Raw genomic sequence first — 17,726 nt, 5'->3', positions numbered from 1 at the left:
GACCTGATCTGCTGATTCATAATAAGAGCAGGACCGCTTGCACCCAGGACAAGCATAAGTTTCTGGACATATCTATCATAAACTGCAACACTTCTGTCATCTTTAAATTATATTTCGTCTCCTTCACTCACATATGCTCCAGTCGTCATCATCTTAAAATCTGTAATAATGCACAGACTTAACAAACCCATTAGAAGCAGTATTCTTGCACATTGTATAGTTGCTCTGCTTATAGATTAATGAAAAGACTGTGATTAAGGTAAGTTGTATACAATGTGGTCATGAAAATAAATTATGTTTTAGTTTCATTATTTTAATCTGTCAGGATTAGTAATAACATATGCTTGAATGCGGGATATTATGTTGTGACATATCCGACAGAACGGTGAAACCAAGACATAAGATATTTATATTATAAATAAATGCTCATCATATGGTGATACGAGCAGGGATATTACTGAATGAGTACATATTTCGGTGACATGACAGCCAGTGAATTAAAAAACAGAGAGTGGCTGTTTAGCTACAAACAATTACAAATTAATTTCTTTGTACATTTTATAACAGCAACTTGGAAAACAAGCAAAACAGAAAAGTTAAGAAGCGATATTTAAGAAAAGAGCGTACTAATGTAATAGTTGCAGACCCGTAGTGGAACTAATTTTACACCGCAGTGACGTAATTTCCAATTCTTGAGAAATTAGCCTTTAGCGTTACTTTTTTTTTTTAAAGATGAAAATATAAAAAACTTGATAGATTTACAATGTTAATCATTGTGGAAACGCGTGATCACAATCTGTGAAAATAGTCCATTGGTGTGGCCGTCAGTTCTACTGCCAGTATGTTAGAGCCGTAAATATGACACTATATATGACAACTGATTGGCTGATGACAGTAAACGAGCATGCACAGTCACAAGCTATTCGTTAGCGACTATTCTGAGCTCTGACATGGAAAATAAAAGTTAATTTGATGCTTTTAGGAGCCCTTTGAAAACATATTGGTCATGGGTAAAATTTCTATTATCTAATATGATTTATTTGTTTATATGTCGCTTGCAAAAAAATTGGCATGAATGAACAAAGATGCTCTTTGTATCTAGCAGCAGGTACTAACTGGACTAGACTAGCCAGACAAACCCTGACCTAGTCTAATTGAAATAAACTAAAGCTCATTATCATTTTTTTTCTTTTTCTGGAATGCACAATAACACTTTCCCCAGAGATATAATGGTATTTGGTCATTTTTCAGCCATGACCTCAGTTGTCCTCTCTGTGCACACTGCTCTCAGCGGCCTGGAAAAGCACTGTGCTGTCTCCTAGATATGCCTCTTCTAATTTTAGCAAAACAGTGAATAAAATAATTATTCAAAGTATTACGCATTACACCGGAGTTTGAATGGGCAGTAAACTGAGTAAAATGTTGTGTAAGAGGCCTGTGTACAATAGTAAAAATATTTGACCAAAGTTATGGTTATTACTTTTTGAGTTACGGTGCCTATACACAATAGAATGTAAGTATTGGCATAGAGGAAAAAATACAAGGGTTTGCAAAAGTAATGCTCCATCATTTGACCATAAGTTGAGAAAATTGCCCTCCAAAGTAGTGTCTTCCCTCCAAAGACATGTCAGAATGTCAGATGCATGAAAGCATTTCTGATTGACTGAAAATGTGTGTGGGCCACTCCCAGATGTTTATAGAGCCTAGGGCTGTCACAGAGACAGGTGGGATATTTCAGGACACATTTAAGTGATTGTCAGGATTTGATTCAATGGATTCCAAAGAAAACAGCTTAAAGCCCCCTTAATCTAAATGTAAACTAGGAAAATGACACTGTTTTTATAGTAAGGTGCCATCAGCAACTGAAAATCATGTGATGTATGTAGTGTTTTGTACCCACTCTGTGATGCACAAACACATCCGGTACAACTATTATGTTCAGAAATGAATCAGTCAGAGGCCTTTTGAAGGTCTCTTTTGTCACGTAAGCCTCATGCTGTCTTCACATGCCCTGGATTTACAATATTTAAAATCTCTGTCTGTTTCGTACTTCTTTTCCATCCTTTGAACAAACACCGTCTAGGCTTGTTTGGAAAAATCCCTACTTAAATTATTCATTCTGCAGCAACCAGTATCTGCCTCTCGCATGTGACGGTGGACTAAAAATTCACCGTGTCGTACCACTTAATAAGATTTCGGCATAATTAAGGTGACCAATTAAACTCGAATAAGTTTCAGGCTACCTGTGTTGTTTTACTCACTCTCAGGAGACATCCTCTCTGCCAGCATATTTCTCTCCTGTGGAAAAATATTACATTACTTTTTCATTTGCTTGCTTGGGCTTTAATTAACTACATTTAGAAAGGCTCATGTGTTGTGGATTGGTGTGAGCGTGGGTTTGGAGTCATGGAGTTAACTCTGTCTCGCAGAGCACGTCTCCAGAGACTTCCTTTACCTCTTCACAAACCGCCAACCAGAGCACGGCACGAAGGAGTCACAACTGGTTTAATTAGGACAGTAATTAATTACATTATGTGGTTAAATATTCTGGTGTGAGAAGAACGTAGATGTTTCAGCCACTACTTTTGCACCCTCTGCATGAGCTTTGAAATCTGATGCTGAAAATTCATTTTCAAGTGTTCAATGTAGATTGATTTCAGCCGAATCAAAGCTGCGGAATCAAAAGAGACTGAAGTAATACTGGTATTCTTTTGAAAACACAAACACCTCAGGCACTCGCTCCCCCCCCCAAAACAATGAAAAAGATACGTGGAATTGCATATTTCTTCAGATTTTGGTAAACATAGCCTTCCAGGGTCCATTTTATTCTCTGAAAGCTTTTGAGTAAAATAAAATAAAATGCATCACTTAGTCCATCTGGACCTCAATATGGCACATAATGCAGTACATATGATTATTGGTGTCTCAGAGGCACAAGCTTAGCACATGCACAACTTCTGGTTCAACTCTAGTGCGACGCATATGAAACCAGCAGAATATGGACGCTATGCAATTATGATTCAGAGCTATGCAATGCTATGACATTCATGCAACACTTCAGTATATCCTGAAGTCTTTCAAATCTCCCCAGCAACAGCACTAAATGTGTCATTGTGGATTCCAGTAATTTCAAAGGCTGTGACCTCTGAATATAAGTGGGCAAATGTTAAAAACATTATATTAATAGCTGTTGAAGTGTTCCTAAAGGAAGGCAGGCCACTTAGATCGCTGGACTCTTCAATTATCTATTTGTGATACGAGTGAGAAATTGGGACACATGCATCTAAACTTCTACTCTTAAAACAATAGAGTTCAAATAAAAAAATGTCTCCTGTCTCTTTTAAATAGGTCATTTTTAAGGGGGGAAATGAAAATTGATTTAGATATTTTTTTACCAATAGACTTGATCTATATGTTTCCAAAAATGTGATGTGTTTGGTTTGGTTGCTGAGAGGATGCTGAGATGATGCAAAGCAGGCTGTTCCATTTCTCTATGTACAGAATGTAATCACTAACAGAAGGTACTTCATTAGCACATACAGATTTACATCTGAGGTCATTTAGAGCAGGAATTGATTTAGTGGTGTTTAATGTACTGTATATTGTGTTGCAATTTAATCTAAACCTTCCCACTTGCAATGCATTTGATGCATGCAGCAAATCTAGTTTCAAGTGTTCAATGTGATTGTTTTTTTTGTTTTTTTTTTGTTTTTTGCCGAATCAAAGCTGCAGCATCAGAAGAAACTGAAGCCTGTTTGTACTGGGATTCTTTTGAAAACACAAACACCTTGGGCACTCATTCTCCTTCCATAAAGGGTAGTATTTATCAAGATATTAAATATGGTTATTATTAGTATTAATATTACATATTCTTATAAATCATTTAAAACAAATAAAATGATCATAATGTATAATTACAATTTAATTTATGTATGTTTTCCATTTTTCATATGCATGTCAAGATCTGACTCTCCCTTCGTCTTGCTCTCAGTAAAATATAATAAGAGATATATGCTCCAATTTTAGTGCATCAAATTTATCAAGATGATTCCAATACGGAGTTGAAGAAAATGTAGAAATGCAGTCCTGTGGAAAATGTAACCTGACCCATTTAAGTGCTTCACTTTTGCAAGTTACTGTACAACTGTAAGCTCTTTCAGCTTTTACAAGCTGGTCTTCATTTAAATATAGAGCGGAGGTGAGCCTTTATGCTCGGTTAATGCTTCTCTGCAGTCGTGACATTTTTGTGCTCATCAGGTTTGCGGCTCCTCTGTCTGGTTATTATTTGAAAGACTCAGTGTAATAGCCTGGCTTTATCCTTTGGTCACACAGTATGAACACTTGTTTTGCATGTTTGAGGCGGTTGTATTCTAATGAGCCTGTTGGAATACGTGCTGATTGCCTTGAATTTTGACAGAGATGCTAAAAATTCCTCTGCTACAGGTATGCATTATGACTATACTAACAGTCAAAGTGTAATTATGACACACACAAAAAAAAAAAAACTGCCAGATTGCCAAGGTAATGCCTAGGGGGAAATTATTCATACGGGGAAAGTACTGTGGAGTTAATTGAGACTTTATTTGCATAAGAAGTGTTTGTAACATGGAAAAGCTGTTCTGGATGAAGAACAACTTATCAGTGAGTTCAACCACAAGTTGTTAGTCATTTAGTTGATCATTATTTCAGGGGTCTATACTCTAAAAACAACACACACAAAAATGCTGGGTTAAAACAAGCCAAAATTAGTAGTTTTTAAACACACTGTTAGGTAAATAATAGTCAGAAGACATGCTGTGTTAATCTCATTTGACAAGCCTAACCCAGCTGAGCAAAGTTACAAATTTAGCACAGATGGTAGCTTATTTTGAGACAAATTCTGGGTTGATTTTACATTGTTTACATGTTTATTTTAATATTTATATAAATCTATAAAGAAATTGGTTACCAATAATCTCAAATTGGAAATTTTGGCTGACATAAAATTAGGGAATCATGAATAGATGACGGTTTTCTATTTCAACATCATGTCATTTATTAAAATCCATAAATAATAATACCCTTTTTTAAATGTAGGACTTTAAGGAGCTGAGCCAGTACAACTGTGGAAATATAACTATGGAGTCAATATATTATACATCTGCAAAGATTAAATACAATTCAGTGTATGAAATCCTAAGCTAATATTCATATTTACAAAGGGATGTCAATGAAAAAAATGTAATTAAAAATAACAAAGTTTTCCTTGTGTAATGTCCTCTGTCAAACATTGGAGATCACCTCCATATAGTTGTGCAGGTATGACATCACTTTGTAGGCCAAAACGCAGAAACAATATTTTAACACTTCCGGTTCCATCGTCCTGAAGTCAATGGGCTTTTTTAATGGGAATTTTGGTTAAATGGCTGAAATAAGGTCTGTGGTGAACACAAGCTCAAGACACTTTCCAGTTTTATTCTACAACATAAAATACATCGGTATTACCCCACTTGTGATTTTATTAAGCTGTTACGTGTCTTAAAAAAGACTGTTGCTAACAAGTGGCTAAATGGGACTACAGCGGCAGTCGGGAACATTAAAAATCGTCGGAAGCTTAGTGATGGTGTCGTTGAATTCATGGGCCCGTGGTGCAGTTCGTTTATAGTCTGTCTTAACTTTTTTTTATTTCTAGTGACTGCATTTAGGCTTCAAAATTCATAAAAGTTGTGTTCATCTGTGACAGATTATCTTGATGGACAAAACGTGCAAGTATCATACTTTTGTTGATCACAGAGCTTGTTTTTTTGTTTTGTTTTTGCGATTAGCCAAAAGCCTATGCAAAAATCCTATTGGGTTTTGGTTGAGGGAACCAGGGTCATACCTCCTCAGTGACAGCTTTGTTGATTATAATGGGTGCCATCTTGTATAGTCATATCTCTTCAATTGCTCTGACACGGTGGATGTTTGTTTGTGCAAACCTAGTATAAGGTATGCCAGTAAGAGTAGAGGCTGTGGTCTTTAGCGTCCTTTTTAGCGCGTCCGCCTCCCACGCCGGAGGGTTCGAATCCCGCTTGGAGCGGGTCAAGTAGGACCGATTACACTAGCAACCCTAGCAAATGAAATTAGTGCAAACTAAAGTGATGTTAAGCAACAAATAGATATTCTGAGACTTACAATTATATTTTGGTGCAAATAAAGCAGGCGTTTTAAACTAACCCGTTTTTAGAGCATACAGACACAAACCCCTCGTTCTCGCTGAGCACTTCACACTTACATTTCTGTATGTAAACTTCTCTTAAGGCATAAATGTTTTTAATATGCTATAAGCTTTTTTTTCCACCCAGATCGTGCTGTTGATATGCTTCGGTGCAATTAAAATATTGACTCTAATGTGTTGTTTTAGCAAATGCAGGATACACAAAACATCTGCCCACAAATAATTCTTCAAAGATTTACAAAGGTCATGCTCAGCCTGCCTCAAAAAATAGACAATTATAAAGGCAGCACACTTCTCATTTAATGGCCAGTGTCACCAGCGGGCACAAAACAGGTGTCATGCCACATTCATGATATATTTGATCATGATTATGATGCATTAGCAAGTGTCAGACTAAGCGTTGCTATTTTTCACTATCAGAAATACGGCTTTATGTCAGGGTCATAAATCTCCTCGACTGTACAGTGGAATGGTCACCTTCCGGGGTGTATAAAAAAAGACAGTGAGGTGAGCTGAAGCCGAACAAACTGTTTCGAATCCTAAAGCAGCCAAGGACACTAATGTCAGCTGAAACACAGGCTTATGAATAGCAATGAATCCTTTACGTCATGCTGTGTGGGTATTAAGAATAACTGTATTGATCTGAATGAGTAAGAAGCGGAGAGTAAATGGAGGGAAGGGAAAATTACCTGATGAATGAGAAATGCTGAAATCTAGAACTACAAACAGAAATTTAAGCTGGGAAGGGAATACAATATTACACATTATATTTTTGAGTAGTTAAGGCTTGATTTTGTTTCATGGAATCTACCTGAATAAATCATGTAAAATCCCTTAAATCATTTAGTTTAATTATGACACAATGAATTTAATATTTTTTTGTGAAATATGCTTTTTTATTTGAGTTTGAGTTGACGCTCAAAAGTGTGTGAATTAGAGTGAATGGAAATAACCTGTTTATATTTGACTGAGTTTTATTGTATAATTAAAAGACGGTATGCTGCTCAGCACAGAAACAAACTTATTACTGCACTAGCATTATAGCAAAGTTATTACTCAATGAACAAAGCAACATGCTTCAGAGTATCAATACATGCAGTTATTCACAACCTAACCATAAGCCCCACTCTTCTGCACAATGGTAACAATCAAAACTTCAACATAATAGAAACTTTCAAATGTCAGACATAACTGAACATTAAACATTAACAGATGTTTCCCTTTACTCAAAAACACTTAAAATAACACTTAATTTCAATATTTACTCTCCATTTCCAGCCATGTGCGTTTTCTCTTAATTTGATCAGCTTACGGTAATCGGTTCCTCAATTCAAGCCTCAAAACTTCTTCCTTAAAACAATTAGGAACATGTATCTCTTGGTTTTATTAGTGAAATGTTCTCAATTTTTTTCTATACAACATGTCACTGAACCACAATTTTCCTAATAAAATATACACAATACTTTTAATTATCACCTTAATTTTTTTTTATGAAAATTACAAGAACCATGATTCAGTTTTTTACAGTGATGTTGAATCTGGCTATGATGCCCTAGACCAGGGGTGTCAAACTCAGTTCCTGGAGGGCCACAACCCTGCAGAGTTTAGCTTCAACCCTAATGGCGCTTTTCCATTACCAGTACCAACTCGACTCGACTCGGCTCAGCTCGGCTCGCTTTTCGCTCTGTTTTCCATTGCAGATAGTACCTCCACAATAGTACCTGGTCGTCACAGCGACGCCGCAGGAAACTGCCGTGACTTAATCTTTTACGCTTTCACGTCACATTTTAGTATTGCCTCAGCTCGCTTAGAACCTCGCCGGAGGTGGTACGAAAAAAAGTACCTGCAAGCAGGTACAGGTACAACTTTTACACAGTGGAAAACCAAACAGAGCCGAGTCGAGGCGAGCCGAGGCGAGCTGGTACTGTGTAGTGGAAAAGCGCCATAATTAAACACACCTGATCCAGCTAATCAAGGTCTTCAGGATTACTAGAAACTTCCAGGCAAGTGTTTTTGGAGCTGGTTGGAGCTACTCTGCAGGGTTGTGGCCCTCCAGGAACTGAGTTTGACACCCCTGTACCCCTCTTTATGCAAAATATTATGTTGGAAAGTTTTACTATGTCCCAAATCGTCTTATTCTTACAGGAGAGCGGCTCCGTCTACTTGCAGTTCTTGTGCTCCACTAGCCTGCAGCTGGATGTCATTTTTGAAGTCCTGGAGGAGTTTGATTGGACGGCGTTCTCTGTGGTTACCACACGCCACCACGGCTATGAGGATTTTCTGGCCATGGTAGAAGGCATGATAGATGGCTCCTTCATCGGTTGGGAGAGAAAGAGTGTGGTGATGCTCAACCTGACCGATGACCCGGGAGGGGCTCGTACCCGCAGGCTGCTGAAGGAGAATGAAGCACAGGTCAGGAGTGGGAATGGAAAAAATGCTTCCCCTTTGAATCCATTCGTAATTTAACACATTATATTATCAGCATAAAACTTGTAGTGAATGTACAATTTAAACTAACCTGAATTTCAGAATGTCTTAGTATTTGGTTCGTCTCTCTTCTGCTTTAATGACAGCAGCACTCAAGCAGCTGCTTGAACTCAACAAGTTTGTGTAAAACCTGATGATCATGTTCTCCAGCGTGATCAAAGAGCATCTTGAGCTTCAATGGAAGCAAGAACATCTGACTGCCTGTACAAAGAAGTCTCATGATCAATGCTACAGATTTATTTACATGTGATTAGTGATATAGAATTAGTGCAGGGTAGTTAGTTTTTTTTTCTTCCTATATCATTATTATGGAAGCTTGTTTCTGCCATAGAATAAAACAATTTTAAAGATAATTGGAACGTTTTATTTCACAATTCTGACTTTTATTTCTTAATTGCGAGTTTATATCTTGAAATTCGCTCTTTATAACTTTTTATAATAAACGCGACTTTATAACATGCAATTCTGACTATAACTCGCAATTCAGACTTTATAATTAGCAATTGCAAGTTTATATCTCGCAATTCTGAGAGAAAAAAAAAAATCAGAATTGTAAGATAAAAAGTCTCTATTACCTTTTTCATTTTTATCCATTGGCAGAAACAAGCTTCCATACATTATGTATTTTTACATTTTATTAAAAACAGTTGAAATGGTTAATTTCCAGATTTTATTTATTTATTTTAATTTCATTTTCTTGTTATATCAATTTACTTTTTTTTTTTTTATTCTAAAATTTAAGGTTCATAGTCCAGATTATTTATGTGATCTGACTTTTTGTCCCACTTTTTTATTTATTAATTATCATTTATTAAGTAATGTTACATATTTAGAAATTCTAAAATGATTTATTCCAGGGTTAAAGCACAGATCAAAAAATGAATAAATAAATAAATGATTATGACAGCTCACATTAAATATCCCAAATCTTGGTATTTTCAAAGGGTTCACAATCAGGGTTTTTGTTTAATCTGTTCATTTTTCTGTTCATTTATCTTCATGTAAATCATGTCAACCTTTTTTGAACTGCACTGCAGCTCTTTTTCTCAATTGCGACTGTACAGTTCATACTCTTCCACGGTTTCTTTTCCATTCATTGAACTAGCGTTCCCACTCCACCGCTCCCTGTTTCTTTTTTTCCCATTTTAATTCAAAGTGGCTTCACTGGCAGCACAATTAACAATTGTATTACAAAATCAGTCTTGGTTAATTATAGAAGAATATGACAAAGAAAAGAGAGAAGCCAGCTCTAATGCCCCAGAGCAATTATTCTACAGAAATTCAAAATAAGAAAAATATGGTAAAGCTCCTCATGCATTCTGTAAGTCGCTTCCTCCATATTCCCAACTTGATTTCTCGATTAACCTTCCCTCTCATCGCTCATGTATTCGTTCCACTCTTTCTTTTTCTTCTCTCTTTCTCTGACTTTACTGCATACTTTGGCCTTTACGTGAAGGCTCCAAAAGAGAAGGAGGTCATGTGACCCACGAAAGGGGAGATGGCATCAGTAATGTTAGAGAGCAGCGTGACATTAAATGACAGTTTCCATCTGACCCAAAGGTGGCCAACTCAATTCCCCACAGGACTGGTCACGCCAGCAGACATCCTCTACGTTCAACAACTTGACTGATTAATTCTCCACAGTGTCCAAGTACCCAGACTTTCAGCCCCTAATCAGTGACTGATACAGGAGCACATTCAAAGTGCCTGTCACATTTCCCGCATGGAAAAGAATGAGGAAAAAATTGGGGTCAGCTTGATGCTATGCTATTTTATTTTTTCTCCTCAAAATTATTAAACATCAGTTCGGTTTTTGTAAGGGCTCAACAGACACACATGACATCAAAGTGCAGATTTTATCAGCAAGCTTTGTTATAAATGTAAAAACTCTGCCTCCAGTGATTCGCTTTAAAGCATAAGCTTACTCGCTATATTTTATTTGAATAAGCTTGACAAGAAAGAGCAGCATGATGATAAATTGTAAACTTCTCCATTGTCAAAGCTGCTATAAAACTAAATAATCCATTCCCTCTTCACATGTGTGTTTAACCCTCAGAGACCCAGTGTAGCAGAATTGCAAAGTTTGTATAAAGCAATGAAATAAAAAATCTCAAATGAAACTGAATTCAGAACTTTCCTATCAAAAATAAAATACATACACATAACAGTAAAAACTGAAAGCAGAAAGAAATCTCTCAGATTTAATTCAAATATCTTCATTTGTGTTTTGAAGGTGAACGAAAGTCTTACGGGTTTAGAACGACACGAGGGCAAGTAAAGGACAATTTTCATTAAACACCAACAAATAAAACCCCAATATGTGCAAAATAAAATCAGTTGGTATGCTTTGCTTATTACTGTGACAAGACAACTTCATTAAAGGAATATTTCACCCAAAAATTAGTGACTTGCCTTCTTCATTAAAACACAATGTGAGCACTAAGAAAAAAATCTGAGCGCTGTAGGTCAATAGAACGCAAGTGAACGTGTGAAACGCTTTGAGAGTCCAAAGGTACATTTAGGCTATGTTCAGACTCACTCCAAATCGATTTGATTGGAATCCGATCACATTTAGCAAGTGTGAACGGCAAAGAATCGCAAGAAATGCAATGAAACGTGGTTTGAAATCCTATTTAAATCGCATGTCTGGAAGTCTGTTTCAGTCTGACCGCTCTATTCGGATTTCACATGGTTTATGCCACTTTCTCACACCATGTAAACATGTCCAACGTTGTTATAGGAAACATTCTGAAAGTCACTGCAGAAACAAGGTTGTGTTTATGCAAAGTGCCAGTCAGGCAGAAATGTACAATATAATGGATACATGCTGAATTTTGCTCATTTTTGCCATCTCAGAAGATGTAGTAGTTCAGCATGGTGGATATACTTTTTCATGTTGTAAATAAGACAACATCTGTATTGCAAGTCGCTCCATGTTACGATTGTGGTTTTTTTTTGGCTTATACTTACCATCGCAACGTGATTGCCATAGAAACTAATGCAGTCATTCCAGAAAAGAAAAGAGCAGCAAGGGACACACAAATTGGATCTGAACAGTTGCGATGCACAATGTAGATGATCAGATTCCAATCGGATACACAAATAATCGTATTTGGACTGACAATGTGAACGTAGCCTAAGACAGTGTCGCATTATGGCAGTGGTTTTCAACTCTGGTCCTGGGGACCCACCGCACTGCACATTTATAATGTCCTTATTTAACACACCTGACAGATCATCAGCTTGTTTGGAGAGAGCTTCATGAACTGAACTGAGTGTGTCAGGCAAGAAAGACAAAGTGGTGGGTCATAGGACCAGGATTGAAAACCACTGCATTATGGTTTTTACAACCATGATCTTAATTTAAAAATTAAAACAGAATTGTGATTTATACCTTACGGAATTGTACAAGTCTGTCAACAGCCTCTGTTGGACTGATCTTAGTCTCCTTCCCTGAAGCACTTCCTTACCACCAGATTGTTTTTCCAGGGCGTCTTGGACAATCTGATTAAACATGCTTGAGGTCCGAGGCTATTGCCCCCCACCCCCCGGCACATTGTTAGCCCTGGTTTGCACTGGCCCGACAGTGGAAAAGCGGGTAATACAGGTGACAACTTAAGGCTATAAAATAATGGAAGGGAATAATTACATGGACAAATTAGTCATGAAGAAAAACACATGAATACATAGCTGTTTTGCCTTATCAGCATCTATTCTAAAGCTGTTGCTGACCCTTATTGATTGATTTTGCACTGCTCTCTCTGTCTCTTTATGGTCAGTTGAAGAGAGTGAAGAGTATCAGTAGACTGCCTTCAATTCATGGAAGATGTCCTCTTCCACATTGTTGTCTGTCAAAGACTTGAAGGGCTGCAGTTCTTGCTACCCGAATTTGCTTTTCACTGAAAAGTAATTTTAACAATAGCATGAATATAGACATTTTGGGTTTTTTCATATTTAAGTAAAACCTAATTGACCTAATTGACCGCAGACAGCAAAGCTTTGAAACCTGGAAACAATCCCTGTGGACTTTCTAATTTCAGCTTATGCTTTAAGCATGGTTGCTTTAATTAGCACATTTCTAAGCAGTAGCACATTAACTTACCTACATTGCTTAATGATTGTACATTCCAAGATTTTCTCACTTTCACACGTCTTCACACTTTGATATTGATCTTTCACCTGCGCGATGAAAGCTGTTGGTCAAGAAAAACGCAAATTATAACGTCGCTAATGATAAATGAAGTCCAGCGAGCCGTTGCAGTCAGAAGCTCCGTATGTCATCTCACAAATGTTACATTAAAGTGAAATTGCAGCTAATTTGCATTTACTTGAATGTAAACAAATGATTGCAGATGAAGCGTGCATGTCATACATATCTCATATGATAAGTGAAAATAAACTGTTCTTTTCATATGCAGCCAGAAAATAAAAAGTTCAACGCCTCTTGCTGGATTGGATGATAATTTTTCTGCACTGCCTTAGTTTTGGAGAAGGGTGTAACCGCACATGTAAATTCCTGATTATCCAAGGCTGAGCACGTGGGGGTGCACGTAAAAAACTGAATTGCTGAATGGTGCTCACTATTATTTGTGGAATGTATTGTATTGCACGGCTATACTAAAGTATGAGACATAAAATGCATTTTATTGCCAAAATTTGCCAGCACAAATGACTTGAAAAAATATATTATATCTGTTGGAATTATATCTGTACTCTCATGGTCGTCCGCCATTAATCAAAGAGGAAATAATTTGCAAGGACCAGAAATAAGATCCACTCATCACCAGTGTCAATTATGTAAACTCACTGTAATTACACTAACTTTGACCACTGATTTACACTGATGTCATTTAAATCAACACCAGAATCAACACTTTTTAACTCTGGTAAATTAACACCATAAAACAACTCTAAACAACACTGCATATTTTGCTGGTGAGAAGCATCTGATTATACTATAGCAATATGGATATGATTACACAAGCTCTGCAATTTGGCTCTCCTGATAAGTCATGTCACATTTATTTAAAGCATTTTATACAATAGATTGCTTTACATAAATAATAATAATTTAAAAAAATTACAGTTTCACTTTCAACTAAAATTACTTCATTTTTTCAATTTTCCAAATTATACCCTGATGCAAATTTATTTATACGTTTTCTTTTTAAACAACTAATGGCTTCCTAGAGCAGTGCTCGACATTTAATGCTTTTTTTGAAGGGGCAAGTAAAAGTAGCCTGATTAAAATGTCATTAATAAAACATCACTAGCCACCCAAAATGTGGGTGCAAAAAGGATTCAGATTTTATTTCATTCAGTGTAAATGGCGACAGATAATGGACAATGAAATGACATTAAAGGGGTGGTTGATTATGATTTCACTTTTCTAACTTTAGTTAGTGTGTAATGTTGCTGTTTGAGCATAAACAACATCTGCAAAGTTGCAACGCTCAAAGTTTAAAGCAAAGGAAGATATTTGCTGTTAAAGAAATCGTTTTTTAAGGACTACAACAAAAGGCTGGTAGGGACTACACAACATTCCTCCCGGGTTAGTGACATCACTAACCCTAAAATTGACATAAACCCCGCCCCCGGGAACACGCAGTCCATGTTGAGAAGAGGAAGAGTTGTTGTAGTAGAGCACATTTGATAGTCTGCTCAAGATGTCGCATCCATCTTTTCACATGCAATACAGTACGTAACACAAATGCAATAGCATTTCACTGTGTAGACATCTTACAACAGTTCCCAGACAAGTGATTTCTAGATTATCATGACTAACTCATCAACTAACCATTCAGAAACGTCCTGTTGCATTCTACATGTTGTCACTTCTTGAGTCTCTCCATCATTGTCCGACTCCATTTTAACATTTAAATTGTTTTGAGTTTTTATATTTATAACATCTTGACCCACTGCTCTGCACATTTTGTATACCCTTATTTAATAGTTAATAGTACATGAGTTACGATTTAGACACAATATTGATTTTTTGTTTTCGTCAACCAAAGTAGTTCCAAACAAAGCCAAAGCAGAACTGTTGTGCGTGTCCAAACAACACACTGCAGTGATTTGTTTTTGAATGAATCGGGTGAGTCTGTGATTCAATGACAGACAGTCACTTGTTCATAAAGACAGACAGTCACTTGTTTGATTCTTGAATGAATCAGCCGTTTGAATGAATCCATTGAATGAACCACCTACTGGTGGTTTAGTTCATTGTTATGTTTAAAAGTACCTTTTAATTTTTTTTCCCCAATATTTTATATTTGGATATTTAGAAAATGTTATTTAAAACATTAATCTCATAACATTATTTATGCAGTTTAAATGCATCCATGCCACCTCTAAGCTTCATTAAACAGTCTGTGTACATACATCTAAATACCACTTTAATTGCAGCTTTCCTCTGCAGTGAAAATATGGATTTTGTTCTTACTGATTTAATTGGTACTGATTTAATTTAACTTACTTATTCATTTAATTGGTAACAGCCCTTCAGTGTCTTATTATTATAATTGAATATATTGATAAAATGTAAGAATTTGACACACAAGATATTTAAAATATTAAGAAAAAATACAAGGTACAAAATTCCCTGGAAATCAAGGGGACTAATATCACAAAACAAATCTGCTGATTTAAGCAAGTAAGCACTGATAGAACACTGATGAGAATATTGTTTCAGAATTACATTTACACCATTCTTTTCAGACAGGATTTTTTTTTTTTACTTGGACAAGCACATAACAAGGCTTAATGTCGAGCCCTGTCTACAGAAATACTGAAAGGTGAAAAAACATCATCACATCATGAATGTCAATGCTTGGGTGTCTGAGGTTAAAATGGGCAGAATGAATGGAACCAGTGCCACGTGACAGAATTGTCATCAACTGCGTTTACTTTAACTGCCCAATTTTTTTATATATGCGAAAAATACCACAAAAAGCAGAAAATAAGACCAACAACCAAAACATTTAGGGGTGTAGTCCAATAGCCAGGGCCTAGTCTTGAGTTTTTGGAGGATTGCAGGTCACCAGTCAACAACCCTCAAGAGTAGTTTTATCTCCCTCTGAGAAGCCTGTGGCTACATGTCGACAAGTGGGATAAGCAATACATCTCCAGCAAGAAAAACAAGACCCGTATCAAAGTAATTTTAAGATGTCTGACATCTCTGACCTTTTTTTGAAATGTGTGTGTAAAAAGCCCTCGTACATCACTTCCCGGGTTTGAGTTTTATAAAAACACCTTTGGTCGTGCTAAAGATATTGACGAACATGTGCTAGCGCATGGATAACAAGCTCACCGGATCACTCTGTTCCGATAGGACATTTTCTGAGATCAGTGAAGTATCATGAGCAGCCAGAAAGAGCTTATTGAGCCTGATGACCCAAAAATGAAAATGTTGTCATCACTTACTCACCCTCAAGTTGTTTCCAAACCTTTATGAGTTTCTTTCTCCTGTTGAACACAAAAGAAGATATTTTAAAGAATGTTGGTAATCAACATTTGACGCAAGCCATTGACTTCCATAGTCAATGGCTACCATCAACTGTCTGAACACAAAATATCTACTTTTGTGTTCAGCAGAAGAAAGAAACTCTTACAGGTTTGGAACAACATGAGGGTGAGTAAGTGAACTTTCTCTTTAAGTAAATGCATTTTGATTTTATGCTGACTTTAAAAGGACAAAGTGGTCCATTTGAATACTTATTCTATTCTCGCTCTACCACTCTTTACAGGTGCGACTCCTGTATTGCTCACAGGAAGAGGCAGGGCACATTTTTAAGGCTGCATGGGCATCAGGGCAGGCTACTCCCTCACACATGTGGTTTGCGGTGGGCCCGGGTCTGGCAGGACTTGGTCTTGAGGGTCTACCCAAGGCTGTGTTTGCTGTGAGGCCACAGGGATGGAGGGACGAGCCACGACGGCGAATCGCAAAGGGTGTGTCAGTGCTGACGCACGGTGCTATGGCTTTGCGTAGGGAGTATCCTGGGGCTCGAGGGACGAGCTTCGCTGGGAACTGCATGATGGATGGAAATCAAACCCAGAGGGTGCCAGATAGGATCAGGTAAGAAAATCTACTTGATTGCTGATAGGTTCACGGCTTTGTTTGATGTACATCCATGTCTCGTACAAAAAAACAAGAAGAAAGAAAAACAGTATACCGTTCAAAAGTTTTGGGTCAGTATAGTTTTTTTTTAATGTTTTTGAAAAAAGTCTCTTATGCTCACCTAGGGTGTATTTATTTGTGACAAAATTCAGTAAAACAGTAATATTATGAAATTATTGCAATTTAAAAGAATGGTTTTCTATTTTAATATTGTTTAAAATATAATTTATTCCTGTGATGGCAAAGCTGAATTTTCAGCAGCCAGTCACATTATCCTTCAGAAATCATTCTATTATGCAGATTTGGTTTTAAAGAAACATTTCTTATTATTATGAATGTTGAAACCAGTTATGCTGCTTAATTTATTTGTGAAAACCACGGATTCTTTAATGAACTGAAATTTGAAAATAGATAAGTCTTACTATCACTTTTGATCAATTTAATATGTTCTTGCTGAAGAAAAGTAAATAAATAAATAAATATTACTGTTCCCAAACTTTTTAACAGAATCTTTTAAAGATCTCATAAAATAACTTGACGAGTGTAGATTTGGAGGCATTTTCTCATTCTGATATGAATTTCATTGGTTGAAAATCTGTGAAGTGCAGGGTGAGAGTTTTGTAGAGAAAGACTGTAAATAAATGCAAATATACACTAAAAGCAGATTATGTCACTTTTAAGAGTACACTAGCATATCAATGGCATGCAAGCTAAAACTTAACAAAACGTGTGAGGTCTTTTATTTTTTTAACCATGATCTGCACATGATCCAGCTGCATTTAAAAGAATACTGACCATAATGCATTCCAGACCATTCCATTTAAAATTGTTAAAGCTTTCATTTGATAAATATGTATTACATTTTGGTTGCAATATATCTCCCCACAGTCTCCTAACACAAACTGAAACTCTTTATTTCAAGCTGTG

General features: G+C 36.6%; 1 protein-coding gene across 1 annotated transcript in view; it reads left to right on the top strand.

The window, feature by feature from the left end:
* Window positions 1–17,726, top strand: part of grin2da (glutamate receptor, ionotropic, N-methyl D-aspartate 2D, a) — a 75,324-nt gene that overhangs the window by 26,874 nt on the left and 30,724 nt on the right. Inside the window, exons 3-4 of the mRNA XM_084131217.1 lie at window positions 8,342–8,608; window positions 16,429–16,757. Of these exons, the coding sequence (XP_083987343.1) occupies window positions 8,342–8,608; window positions 16,429–16,757 (596 nt within the window). The remainder of the gene's footprint in view (window positions 1–8,341; window positions 8,609–16,428; window positions 16,758–17,726) is intronic.

The sequence above is a fragment of the Abramis brama genome, assembly GCF_963993115.1.
Source record: "Abramis brama genome assembly, chromosome: 12".
Classification (NCBI taxonomy): Eukaryota; Metazoa; Chordata; class Actinopteri; order Cypriniformes; family Leuciscidae; genus Abramis; species Abramis brama.
This window is presented reverse-complemented; position numbering and strand designations above follow the sequence as displayed.